This window comes from Tamandua tetradactyla, chromosome 1, assembly GCF_023851605.1.
Source record: "Tamandua tetradactyla isolate mTamTet1 chromosome 1, mTamTet1.pri, whole genome shotgun sequence".
In the NCBI taxonomy this organism is placed as follows: domain Eukaryota; kingdom Metazoa; phylum Chordata; class Mammalia; order Pilosa; family Myrmecophagidae; genus Tamandua; species Tamandua tetradactyla.
The window spans coordinates 47059769-47072928 of NC_135327.1; the positions used below are offsets into that span (position 1 = coordinate 47059769).

The 13160-nt window shown below is 38.5% G+C and overlaps 2 protein-coding genes across 9 annotated transcripts in view; one reads left to right on the forward strand and one right to left on the reverse strand.

Moving 5' to 3' along the window:
* Window positions 1–12776, reverse strand: part of NDUFAF5 (NADH:ubiquinone oxidoreductase complex assembly factor 5) — a 48360-nt gene extending 35584 nt beyond the window's left edge. For 2 of the 6 annotated variants that reach the window (XR_013157454.1, XR_013157455.1), the window contains exons 1-2: window positions 12277–12771; window positions 9891–9931 (exon numbers count right to left, since the gene is read on the reverse strand). Coding sequence is in view for 3 of the 6 variants with exons in the window: in XM_077115181.1 (XP_076971296.1) it covers window positions 9891–9931; window positions 12277–12498 (263 nt within the window). In the remaining 3 variants the exon portion in view is untranslated. Of the gene's footprint in view, window positions 1–9890; window positions 9932–12276 lie in introns of all 6 variants that reach the window. The other 4 variants (XR_013157453.1, XM_077115181.1, XM_077115183.1 and 1 more) reach the window with 4 other exon arrangements.
* The window catches only part of ESF1 (ESF1 nucleolar pre-rRNA processing protein), a 64910-nt gene continuing 64335 nt past the window's right edge, over window positions 12586–13160 (forward strand). Inside the window, exon 1 of one of the 3 annotated variants that reach the window (XM_077115149.1) lies at window positions 12586–12718. The gene's annotated coding sequence lies outside the window, so the exon portion shown is untranslated. Of the gene's footprint in view, window positions 12759–12789; window positions 13075–13160 lie in introns of those variants that run through there. The other 2 variants (XM_077115144.1, XM_077115153.1) reach the window with 2 other exon arrangements.

Sequence of the window (13160 nt, forward strand, 5' to 3'; positions counted from 1 at the left end):
GTAGAGTCAAAGAACAGCTTTAATGGAGGTATTTTAATTTGATAATATTTCCAGATAAAGAATGACAGAAAGTATGGGAAATTAACATGAAAATACTCAACATACTATCAGGGATTGAGGAATTACCCCTATTTCTCAAATACACTAAAACAGCAAACTGCTTAGGAATAATCAAGTTCTTTGTAAAATACCATTAACTATTAATATTTTAAGCTAAAAAAAAAAAACCTGAATAACAGTTAGTCTTTACTGAAAAAATTATCAGGTCCAAAGCACTGCGCTAAGTGTTCAGAGTTAAGTAAGTCCACTCAAGATCACTCAACTCGTAAGTGGCAGAGTTGGAGCTGGAATCAAGTCAATTTGAATCTTGAACCAGAAACTATTATCCTCTACGCTATGCTGTCTTCTCTAAACACACTAAGCCATACTAAATCAGTAGAGATATCCAATTGTAGGCCACAGGTTTAAGCAAACTTTGTGGCAAGAAAGCTTAAAATTTTATTCAGTAGGGCAGGCAATGGTGACTCAGTGGCAGAGTTCTCGCTTGCCAAGCCAGAAACCCGGGTTCAGTTCCCGGTGCTTGCCCATATAAAACAAAACAAACCAAAACAAAACAAATTTATTCACTAATAATATTTTGCCAAAAAATTGGATTAAAGAGTTCTTTTCAATATCTGTTAAAAATCTGTGTCAAAAATATAGACCAGCAGTACACAGTTGGAGAACCACCATATAACTTAACCACTTATTCACCATGCTTTTAATTATGAACACAGAGTGGCACGGTTGTTAAGTACAGAAGATTTAGAATCAGAAAGACATGAGTTAGAATGTTGTGACTGCAATTTACAGGCTCCATGACCACAGGCAAATGATTTAACCTTCCTGGATCTCAGTTTCCCAATCTGTAAAATGGAAAGGTTACTGCCTCCCTAAGGGGTAGTGAAAGAATTATACAAAATAGTACATACAAAGCATTTAACACAGTTTCAATGCCCAACAAAAGTTAGTTATTGATTTGTTACCACTGATTATAACATCATTAATACTAATTATGACAATATTAAATCAGTGAGCATCAGATTCCATAAATAATGCCAACTGTAGAGTTAGGTTTTAAAAAGCAACAACAGCAAATAAACAAAAAACAAAAACAAGAACAAAAGATCAATGATTAATGCTGACAATATTAAGATAAATGTTCTTTCTAAGAGTAGGACATCAGTGCAAGGATATTTAGACTAGTATTTTTAATAATTTAACTCCAAAGAGTTATTGCTAGTTTAAGAAATGCTTTTAGCCATAATCACAGGTGTTGCCAGAGACCTGCCTGTTTTGCTCAGTACTAAGAAATAAAAAAACTGTAAAATCCAAACACATTTGCAAAATTTAATGATTTGTTTATTTAATTACAAATGGCCTATAATCCAGGCATACTGAATACAATATTAGGAATTAGCAATTTTTCATATCTTTAAAATAACAATTATTGAAACAAATGAAATTGGGTTGGCTACTGAAACACTGAAACCTTTTTTTTTTTAACTTTACAAAAATAATTCTTCCAACGACTCATTTAAGTAACAAGAATGTATCTAAAATACGATTTAAAAAGTTCATGATTTTATAAAATTTCTTTTATTGTGGACAAATTAATCAATTCATCCTACTTTGGACTAACTTAACAGATGGTCTTCTAAGAAAAAGATCACAAAACAGAGTGATCTGCTAACATCACTGGGCAATTCTATTGCAAAATCATTATTTTAACTGTGGTTCCATTACATTCTGCACATGGCTGTAAACTCCAGTCTGTAAAGCTTTCATTATGCCTAACATAAAACACCGAATCAATAAGACTTGAGGAAAGTGTCCTTTTCTCAAATCTGTCTCTACAGAATTGTCATAAAACCTCTGTTATCATAAACAATATTTTAGATAAAATGACCAGTCTCAGGGGGGTGGCCAAGATGGAGGCTTAGCAATGAGCGCCTTTTAGTTCGTCCTCCAGAACAACTACTAAATAACCAGAAACAGTACAGAACAGCTCCTGGAGCCACATCAGTGACCAGACACACAGTGACCGGACACACAGCGTACCCCAGTCTGGACCAGCTGGACCAGCTGCGAGACTCCCCAGAACCGTGAGTTACTCAAGCCGTGGCGGCCGGTGCCCCTTCCCCATAGGATGCTTCCCAGAGGGGAAATGAAAGGCAATTTACCAGCAGCAGGGACTGAGCACAATTAAACGCCAATTGTGTAATCAATTAACAAATTCTGACTACTAAAAGTAGACCCCCAGCTCAGGTGAACCGGGTCAAGGTGGAGGTCACTCATTGGGCTAACGGAAAAAGAGGAAAGGGGAGGAAACAGAGGTTTTACTGGCTGTGTTTCTAGGGAGGCTTGGCTGCCTCTGGATTCAGCAGCGGGACTTCTCGGGCTGCAACTGCCCCAGGCATAGGCAGAAACAGATTGCTTTCAGGGCTGTCTCCCACCTGTAGCAGGGGAGGGGTGAAGCCCAACTCAGGTAGAATCTCTCCCTCAAGGAATCCAGATCCCAGGACTTGGCAATTTGAAGCCATTAAAACCAGCCTACAACCTCTCCTCTGTCTCCACCACACCCCCAGCAGAGAGAGTCTGCCAAAGTTAAAGGTGCCACAACATCTTTTGCTAGTGGGACCCACAGGCAGACAAACGCCACATACTGGGCAGGATAGGAAAAACAGCCCAGAGACTTCACAGGAAAGTTTTTTAATCTGTTGGGTCTCACCCTCAGGGAAAACTGACACAGGTGACAGCTTCCCCCTGATAAGAGGCCAGTTTAGTCCGGGAAAACCCGGCTGGAGTCTATAATACCTATGCAGACCCTCCTAAGGGTGGGGAGGGAAAAGGCACCATACAAGCAGGGCAAGAAACAAGAAAACAAGAACTGAAAATTATCCTCTGTTAAACACAACCTAAGCTAGAGGTCCAGAAAAAGCCGAACTGAAGGTCAAAGAACAGATAGACAACAAATTCATCTGGCAAGAAAACCCTAGGTAAGAGAAGTGAAAGCAATCTCCAGAATAAACTAATTAAGGTAATTAAATGTCTAGACACCAGCAAAAAATAACAAATCACACCAGGAAAATTGAACATATGGCCCAGTCAAAGGAACAAACCAATAGTTCAAATGAGATACATGACTTGAAACAACTCAGAACATACGAACAGACGTGGAAAACCTCACGAAAAACCAAATCAATGAATCGAGGGAGGATATGAAGAAGGCAAGGAATGAACAAAAAGAAGAAATGGAAAGTCTGAAAAAACAAATCACAGAACTTATGGGAATGAAAGGTACAGTAGAAGAGATGAAAAAAACAATGGAAACCTACAATGGTAGATTTCAAGAGACAGAGGTTAGGATTAGTGAACCAGAGGACAGAACATCTGAAATGCGACAAGAAACAGAAACTATAGGGAAAAAAAATGGAAAAATATGAGCAGGGACTCAGGGAACTAAATGATAATATGAAGTGCACAAATATACGTGTTGTGGGTGTCCCGGAAGGAGAAGAGAAGGGAAAAGGAGGAGAAAAACTAATGGAAGAAATTATCACTGAAAATTTTGCAATTCTTAAGAAAGACCTAAAATTACAGATCCAAGAAGTGCAGCATACCCCAAAGAGAACAGATCCAAATAGATGTTCTCCAAGACACTTACTAGTCAGAATGTCAGAGGTCAAAGAGAAAGAGAGGATCTTGAAAGCAGCAAGAGAAAATCAATCCATCACATACCAGGGAAACCCAATAAGACTATGTGTAGATTTCTCAGCAGAAACCATGGAAGCAAGAAGACAGTGGGATGACATATTTAAATTACTAAAAGAGAAAAACTGCCAACCAAGAATTCTATATCCAGCAAAATTGTCCTTCAAAAATGAGGGAGAAATTAAAACATTTTCAGACAAAAATCACTGACAGAATTTGTGACCAAGAGACGAGCTCTGCAAGAAATACTAAAGGGAGCACTAGAGACAGACACGAAAACACAAAGAAAGAGGTGTGGAGAAGAGTGTAGAAAGAAGGAAAATTAGATATGACATATAAAATCCAAAAGGCAAAATGGTAGAAGAAAGTACTACCCGTAAAGTAATAACACTAAATGTTAATGGATTGAACTTCCAAATCAAAAGACACAGACTGGCAGAATGGATTAAAAAACAGGATCCTTCTATATGCTATCTACAGGAAACATATCTTAGACCCATGGATAAACACAGGTTGAAAGTGAAAGGTTGGGAAAAGATATTTCATGCAAATAACAACCAGAAAAGAGCAGGAGTAGCTATACTAATATTCAACAAATTAGACTTCAAATGTAAAACAGTTAAAAGAGACAAAGAAAGATATTATGTACTAATAAAAGGAACAATTCAACAAGAAGACATAACAATCATAAATATTTATGCACCGAATCAGAATGCCCCAAAATACATGAGGCAAACACTGCAAACACTGAAAAGGGAAATAGACATATCTACCATAATAGTTGGAGACTTCAATTCCCCACTCTCATCAATGGACAAAACATCTAGACAGAGGATCAATAAAGAAACAGAGAATTTGAATATTACAATAAATGACCTAAACTTAACAGACATTTATAGGTCATTACACCCCACAAGAGCAGGATACACCTTCTTCTCAAGTGCTCAAGGATCATTCTCAAAGATAGACCATATGCTGGGTCACAAAGCAAGTCTCAACAAATTTAAAGATTGAAATCATACAAAACACTTTCTCAGATCATAAAGGAATGAAGTTGGAAATCAATAATAGGCAGAACGCCAGAAAATTCACAAATATGTGGAGGCTCAACAACACACTCTTAAACAACCAGTTGATCAAGGAAGAAATTACAAGAGAAATCAGTAAATATCTCGAGGCAAATGAAAATGAAAACACAACATATCAAAACTTATGGGATGCAGCAGAGGCAGTGCTAAGAGGGAAATTTATTGCCCTAAACGCCTATATCAAAAAAGAATGGGCAAAAATTCAGGAATTAACTGTCCACTTGGAAGAACTGGAGAAAGAACAGCAAACTAACCCCAAAGCAAGCAAAAGGAAAGAAATAAAGATTAGAGCAGAAATAAATGAAATTGAGATAATGAAAACAATTGAGAAAATTAATAAAACCAGAAGTTGGTTCTATGAGAAAATCAATAACATTGATGGGCCCTTAGCAAGATCGACAAAAAGAAGAAGAGAGAGGACACAAATAAATAAGATCAGAAATGGAAGAGGAGACATAACCACTGACCCCAGAGAAATAAAGGAGATAATAACAGGGTACTATGAACAACTTTATGCCAATAAATACAACAATGTAGATGAAATGGACAAGTTCCTAGAAAGGCATGAACAACCAATTTTGACTCAAGAAGAAATAGACGACCTCAACAAACCAATCACAAGTAAAGAAACTGAATCAGTCATTCAAAAACTTCCTAAAAAGAAAAGTCCAGGACCAGACAGCTTCTCATGTGAACTCTACCAAACATTCCAGAAAGAATTAGTACCAATCCTGCTCAAACGCTTCAAAAAAATTGAAGTGGAGGGAAAGCTACCTAATCCATTCTACGAAGCCAACATCACCCTCATACCAAAACCAGGCAAAGATATTACAAAAAAAGAAAACTACAGACCAATCTCTCTAATGAATATAGATGCAAAAATCCTCAACAAAATTCTAGCAAATCGAATCCAGCAACACATTAAAAGAATTATACATCGATTATAATCGACCAAGTAGGATTCATCAAAGGTATGCAAGGATGGTTCAACATAAGAAAATCAATTAATGCAATACACCATATCAACAAATCAAAGCAGAAAAATCACATGATCATCTCAATTGATGCAGAGAAGGCATTTGACAAGATTCAACATCCTTTCCTGTTGAAAACACTTCAAAGGATAGGAATACAAGGGAACTTCCTTAAAATGATAAAGGGAATATATGAAAAACCCACAGCTAATATCATCCTCAATGGGGAAAAACTGAAAACTTTCCCCCTAAGATCAGGAACCAGACAGATGTCCACTATTACCACTGTTATTCAACATTGTGTTGGAAGTTCTAGCCAGAGCAATTAGACAAGAAAAAAAATACAAGGCATCAAAATTGGAAAGGAGGAAGTAAAACTCTCACTGTTTGCAGATGATATGATACTATATGTCAAAAACCCTGAAAAATCCACAGTAAAACTACTAGAGCTAATAAATGAGTATAGCAAAGTGGCAGGTTACTAGATCAACACTCAAAAATCTGTAGTGTTTCTATATACTAGTAATGAACAATCTGAGGAGGAAATCAAGAAACGAATTCCATTTACAATTGCAACTAAAAGAATAAAATACTTAGGAATAAATTTAACTGAAGAGACAAAAGACCTATACAAAGAAAACTATAAGAAACTGTTAAAGAAATCACAGAAGAACTAAATAGATGGAAGGGCATACCGTGTTCACGGATTGGAAGACTAAATATAGTTAAGATGTCAATTCTACCTAAATTGATGTACAGATTCAACACAATATCAATCAAAATTCCAACAACTTACATTTCAGAAATAGAAAAACCAATAAGCAAATTTATCTGGAAGGGCAGGGTGCCCCAAATTGCCAAAAGTATCTTGAGGAAAAAAAACGAAGCTGGAGGTCTCACGCTGCCTGACTTTAAGGCATATTATGAAGCCACAGTGGTCAATACAGCATGGTACTGGCATAAAGATAGATATATTGACCAATGGAATCAAATAGAGTGTTCAGATATAGACCCTCACATCTATGGACATTTGATCTTTGATAAGGCAGTCAAGCCAACTCACCTGGGACAGAACAGTCTCTTCAATAAATGGTGCCTAGAGAACTGGATATCCATATGCAAAAGAATTTCTGAAAGAGGACCCATATCTCACACCCTATATAAAAGTTAACTCAAAATGGATCAAAGATCTAAACATTAGGTCTAAGACCATAAAACAGTTAGAGGAAAATGTAGGGAAATATCTTATAAATCTTATAACTGGAGGTGGTTTTATAGACTTTACACCCAAAGCAAGAGCACTGAAGAAATAAAGAAATAAATGGGAACTCCTCAAAATTAAACACTTTTGTGCATCAAAGAACTTCATCAAGGCAGTAAAAAGACAGCCTACACAATGGGAGACAGTATTTGGAAATGACATATCAGATAAAGGTCTAGTATCTAGAATTTATAAAGAGATTGTTCATCTCAACAACAAAAAGACAGCCAATCCAATTACAAAATGGGAAAAAGACTTGAACAGAACCTTCTCAGAAGAGGAAATACAAATGGCCAAAAGGCACATGAAGAGGTGCTCAATGTCCCTGGCCATTAGAGAAATGCAAATCAAAACCACAATGGGATATCATCTCACACCCACCAGAACGGCCATCATCAACAAAGCAGAAAATGACAAGTGCTGGAGAGGATGTGGAGAAAGAGGCACACTTATTCACTGTTGGTGGGAATGTCAAATGGTGCAACCACTGTGGAAGGCAGTTTGTCGGTTCCTCAAAAAACTGAATATAGAATTGCCATATGACCCAGCAATACCATTGCTAGGTATCTACTCAGAGGACATAAGGGCAAAGACACAAATGGACATTTGCACACCAATGTTTACAGCAGTATTATTTACAATTGCAAAGAGATGGAAAGAGCCAAAATGTCCATCAACAGATGAGTGGCTAAACAAACTGTGGTATATACATACGATGGAATATTATGCAGCTTTAAGACAGAATAAACTTTTGAAGTATGTAACAACATGGATGGACATTGAGAACATTATGCTGAGTGAGACTAGACAAAAACTAAAGGACAAATACTGTATGGTCTCACTGATATGAACTGACATTAGTGAATAAACTTGGAATATTTCGTTGGTAACAGAGACCATCAAGAGGCAGAAATACGGTAAGATATTGGGTAATTGGAGCTGAAGGGATACAGACTGTGCAACAGGACTGGACACAAAAACTCAGAAATGGACAGCACAATACTACCTAACTGTAATACAATTATGTTAAAACACTGAATGAAGCTGCATGTGAGAATGATAGAGGGAGGAGCGCTGGGGACATAAATGAAATCAGGAAGATAGATGTTAAAGATTGAGACGGTATAATCCAGGAATGTGTAGAGTGTATAATAATAGTGAAATGTAAAATGTACAAATTTTAAAAATGTTTTTGCATGAGGATGAACAACGGAATGTCATTACTCCAGGGTGCTGAAAATAGATGGTAATTAATATTTTAAAATTTTAACTTATGTGTGAGACTAAAGCAAAACATGGTTATTTGGTACAAAATTTATATTTTGACTAGTGCATTTCCTAATATAACTTATGTAGATAGTCTGATTGAACGCCATAAGTACTTGGAATCTCAGGTAGGACATGAGATTTTGTTGGTTTGTCCAGAGTGATGCCCCGATGAATCCCAGAGTGATTTGATCAGTGACTGGAAAAGTATTTGCAAAGCCCCCTCCGGGAATGGTGATAAAGGGGAGAAATCCAACTTCCCCAAGTTGAATTCTTGATATTCTCACAAGCAGTGTGGACAACCAAAGCTATAGGCTGAGCCCCGTCTTGGGGTTTGTTCATATGAAACTTAACCCCACAAAGGATAGGTCAAATCTACCTAAAATTTAGGCCTAAGAGTCACCCCCAAGAGAGCCTCTTTTGTTCCTCAGATGTGGCCTCTCTCTCCAGCCAACATGACGAGCAGTCTCACCACCCTCCCCCTCTCTGCGTGGGACATGACTCCCAGGGGTGTGGACCTTCCTGGCAATGTGGGACAGATTCTGGAATGAGCTGAGACTCAGCATCAAGGGACTGAGAAAAACCCTAGAATGAGCTGAGACTTAACATCAAGGGATTGAGAGAACCTTCTCGACCAAAAGGGGGAAGAGTGAAATGAGACTAAGTGTCAATGGCTGAGAGATTCCAAACAGAGTTGAGAGGTTATCCTGGAGGTTATTCTTACGCATTAAGTAGATATCACTTTGTTGTTCAAGATGTAGTGGAGAGGCTGGAGGGAACTGCCTGAAAATGTAGAGCTGTGTTCCAGTAGCCATGTTTCTTGATGATGATTGAACAATGATATAGCTTTCACAATGTGACTCTGTGATTGTGAAAACCTTGTGTCTGATTCTCCTTTTACCTACCATATCAACAGATGAATAGAACATATGGAATAAAAATAAATAATAGGGGGAACAAATGTTAAAATAAATTGTTTGAAATGCTAGTGATAAATGATAGCGAGGGGTAAGCGGTGTGGTATGTATAATATTTTTTTTTCTGTTATCGTTTTATTTCTTTTTCTGTTGTCTTTTTATTTCTTTTTCTAAATAATGCATATGCAACTATGTGATGATATCAAGAATTACTGATTATATATGTAGAATGGAATATGTTAATGTTGTTTATTTGTTGTTAATTTTTTTTAATTAATAAAAAAAAATGGCCAGTCTCATATAATTTGATTGGAAACCATATCTAGGTAGATTCTTTTCTTTACTTAGATGGAGATTTTAGCTAATTGTTTAAATACTTAAAACTTAAATGTTTAAATCTTAAAAATTCACCTGGAGTCAATTCTCTGTCTCCATCTTTGAAGTGATCCTTCTACTACTGGCTTTCGGCCAAATCAAAGCTTCGGTCAATCAAGACCTAGAGACTAATTATCACCTCTTGCTTATAAATTCCTCCTGATGCTGCCATTCCAGAGATAAAATTCTCAACATTTAATCTCTCACGTATCCAGTTGAAAGGTGATTGTACTTTATTAACATAACCATCACTTACCTAGCTATGTCATACACACGGTCTGCAACCCGACTTCCAACCTGAATGTTTATAAGAGGCAATGAAGCACACAAGTTAAGATAAGCAGGTTTAACAGAAAATTAACACTCTTTTCCAGTGTTCAACAATTAATAGGTTACTTATATTTCAAAATGTTGAGAAGTACTTCCCTTCATCCCTTTCTCTATTTGATGACATCAAGTTTCTTTTCAAATTCTGAATAGAAATAAGAATAAATTAAAATAGTCCAGGAACAAAACTGATGCAAATTACTTCAGAAGCCAATTTAATGAAATCAACACTAAACATTCTTAAAATACATATACAGGTTTTGTATCTACAATTCATTCGATATAAGATCTCAGAGATGAAAAACAACAGGAGCACAACAGGCACATTACTATCCACAGATATTAGCGTGAGGTACATGAAAGTGAAAAAATTATTTGGTTAGCTAGGGTTTATTCCAAATCAATGTATAAATGGTCACAATAAAAATTGGTTTTTTGATGATTACTAACAAATTTTGTGTAACTCCTAAATGAGTCAACAGCTTTTCTGAGCAACATTTGCAAATGAGAAAAAATCAAATCAATCTGTATCAACTGTACCACTCCCCCTATCCTCATCCCATCCCAATTTAAAAAGAGGTCATAAGATAGGGTCTTCCTTTAGCTGGGTTACCTTCATCTGGCAGGAATAAAGATGTGGGAGACTCCCATTCCCCACATTTCATTCATAGCATACTAGATACCAGAGTTTCTATGAGGGCCTGAAAGTTCAGAACAGATGTGTATTTGCTTTTGTTTTTGTTTTTGTTTTGGGGGGGTGTATAGCAGAGAAGTTCCCTTTGTACGTCATTCCTAACATGAACACCTTTGTTCATTATAAAAAGACCTCTCACATAAACTATCTCATTTAATTCTAGTTCTGGACATTAGCCAAGCTTCAGTTAAAAAAAGCCCCTGGTAGACAGGGGCTTTTTCTGGAAGACAGCTGGGATTAGGAATGCATATCTTTTCCTCAGGAGCCCTTCAGGAAGAAACCAGTAACTGGCAGAATCTGTATAGGAAGAGAATCATGCCTTATGAATGGGATACAAAATATTCTTGACAGTTGACTTTCTATCCTATTATAAACACTATTAATTTCTATACAGTTGTCTAATTGCCAGTTTTAAATTCTAAAACTAATTGAGAACAGACACTGCCAACATCTGATCAGGCCAGTGCTTCCACAGAGCTCTGCCCAAAGGAGTTTAATAAATGCTGTGTTCACTTGAAAGAGTTCATTATACTTGACTCCAATTTTGCTCCATCCCTCTGGTGCTCTACGTTCAGAGAATGGAAACCCTCAGTCCCTAGTACTTGAGGAGCTTCACCTGGGAATAAAGGAAGCGGTATCTCAAAGGAGACAAATTGGAAATCTTAGTTTGACCCTACTAAACTGTAATTTCTAAAACCATCCTATAGCCTCTCATTCCACTAGAGCCCTGCTTTCCAATAGACACATAATGAGAATCACACGTGTCTGGGCAATTTTAAATTTTCTAGCAGCCATTTTTAATTGATTAAAATTAATTTTAATACACTGTAACCCAATATATAAAAAATTTACTTTAACATGGAATCAGTATAAAAATATTGATAAAAAATCATATATTTTAATTATTTTTTTCATATTTAGTCACTGAAATCTAGAATATATCTTACCCCTACAACATATCTAAATTCGGACTAACGACATTTTTAAGCGCTCAAAAGTCACACTGGCCAATAGCTTCAGACAGGATAGACTGTCCAGGTAGAGAAGAAAATCCCAAGCCCTTGTCCTGTAAGGCCCCTAATGACCTGGTCCTGCCTGACCTAGTCCTCTACACTCTTAACTTCACTCTTTAAACCGCAGCTTCACTCAACACGATCTTTTCAGACACCTGGCACCCTCGGCTTGGCTAGCTCATCACCAGGGCTCCTGTCCGAAAGGCCTTCTTTGACCATCTCAGTCACTATCACTTCACCTAGTTTTATTTCCCCACCTTCCTTCTTCAGCCGAAATTATCGATTTGGTTAATCCGTTTCTTGTTTACACTCTGTCTCGTCCTCACATAGGAATGCGAGCCCTCTGAGGGTAGAGGTCTTGCTTTTGCACTCATCACGATGTAACTCAAGCACTATTTGCTGAGTGAATGAATTAATGGAAGAGTGAATGAATGAAAAGCAGTTACAAATTTCGCGCCCAGCCCTCCCGTGATTACAGCAGAGGCCCCCCAGAAAGGCACGGTGGCTGCTCAAGGTCGCCGGCGAGACCAGGTCGGTCCGGGAGGGTCAGGGCCCGCGGACCCGAAGCCTGGTGTTGACGCTAACTTCGCCCTTCACCCGGCTCTCACCTCCTCCCTCAGGTAGTCGTATTTCCTCGGCTCCGACTGCCGGGCTGCCCAGTTCTTCTGTTTCCTCTTCATGTTCCGGTCGAAGATATTCAGGGACCTGAAGGAGGCGCCAGAAGGGGGAGAGACCCCGGAGGCGATGTCCCTGCAGCCGAGGGTCTCCACGGGGACTCTCGGGGTCTTGGGGCGAAGCCTGAGGCGCCCTAGCCCCTTGAGCCTCAGCATCTCCAGCAACTACGCCACGGGCGGGCGCGCTTCAGTCGCGCGCATGCGTGTCCGTGTTTCAGAAACTGTAATGGTCTTCGCAGAGGTAAAAAGTGAACTAGTTTGGCCCAGCTCGCTTACCGTTACGGCGGAGCCCCTCGCGAAGGATTGTGGTTGTGGATCCCACATGAGATCAGAGAGGATCCGAGCAGTTGAGCGAGGCTGAGCTTGGGCAGTTGAGGTGGCGTAGTCAGTCTTTTTTCATGTTCTTTCTTGAACCTGTGAGTTATGCTTCCCTTCCTCCTTCCGGTCACTTTCTTCTGACTTCCTTGATTCAAAGAGCAGCGTTCTCGAGGAGCCTAGGCCCAATAGCTGCGCCTTGAGGTTTGGGTGGTGGGAAGGGTAGGCTCGTTTTGGGGTCTTCCTAGTGTTTCTCGCTTTAGATGATGATGGCTAGAAGGCAAGAGTGGGCTACGCAGATGAGGACGGGCATAGGAAGTGAGGTCGAATCGCTTCCCAGTCTCTTCGAATATCGGACATTTATCTAGTGCTTTCGTTCTAAACATTTGCTTACAGTATCTTTGCTAGTTGGATGAGGTAAGGCTATTTGGAGGTTTAAGTGCTTTCACTCCTAAGGCTGTTTGGAGGTTTAAGTGCTTTCACATAAAATTTCTAGCATAGTA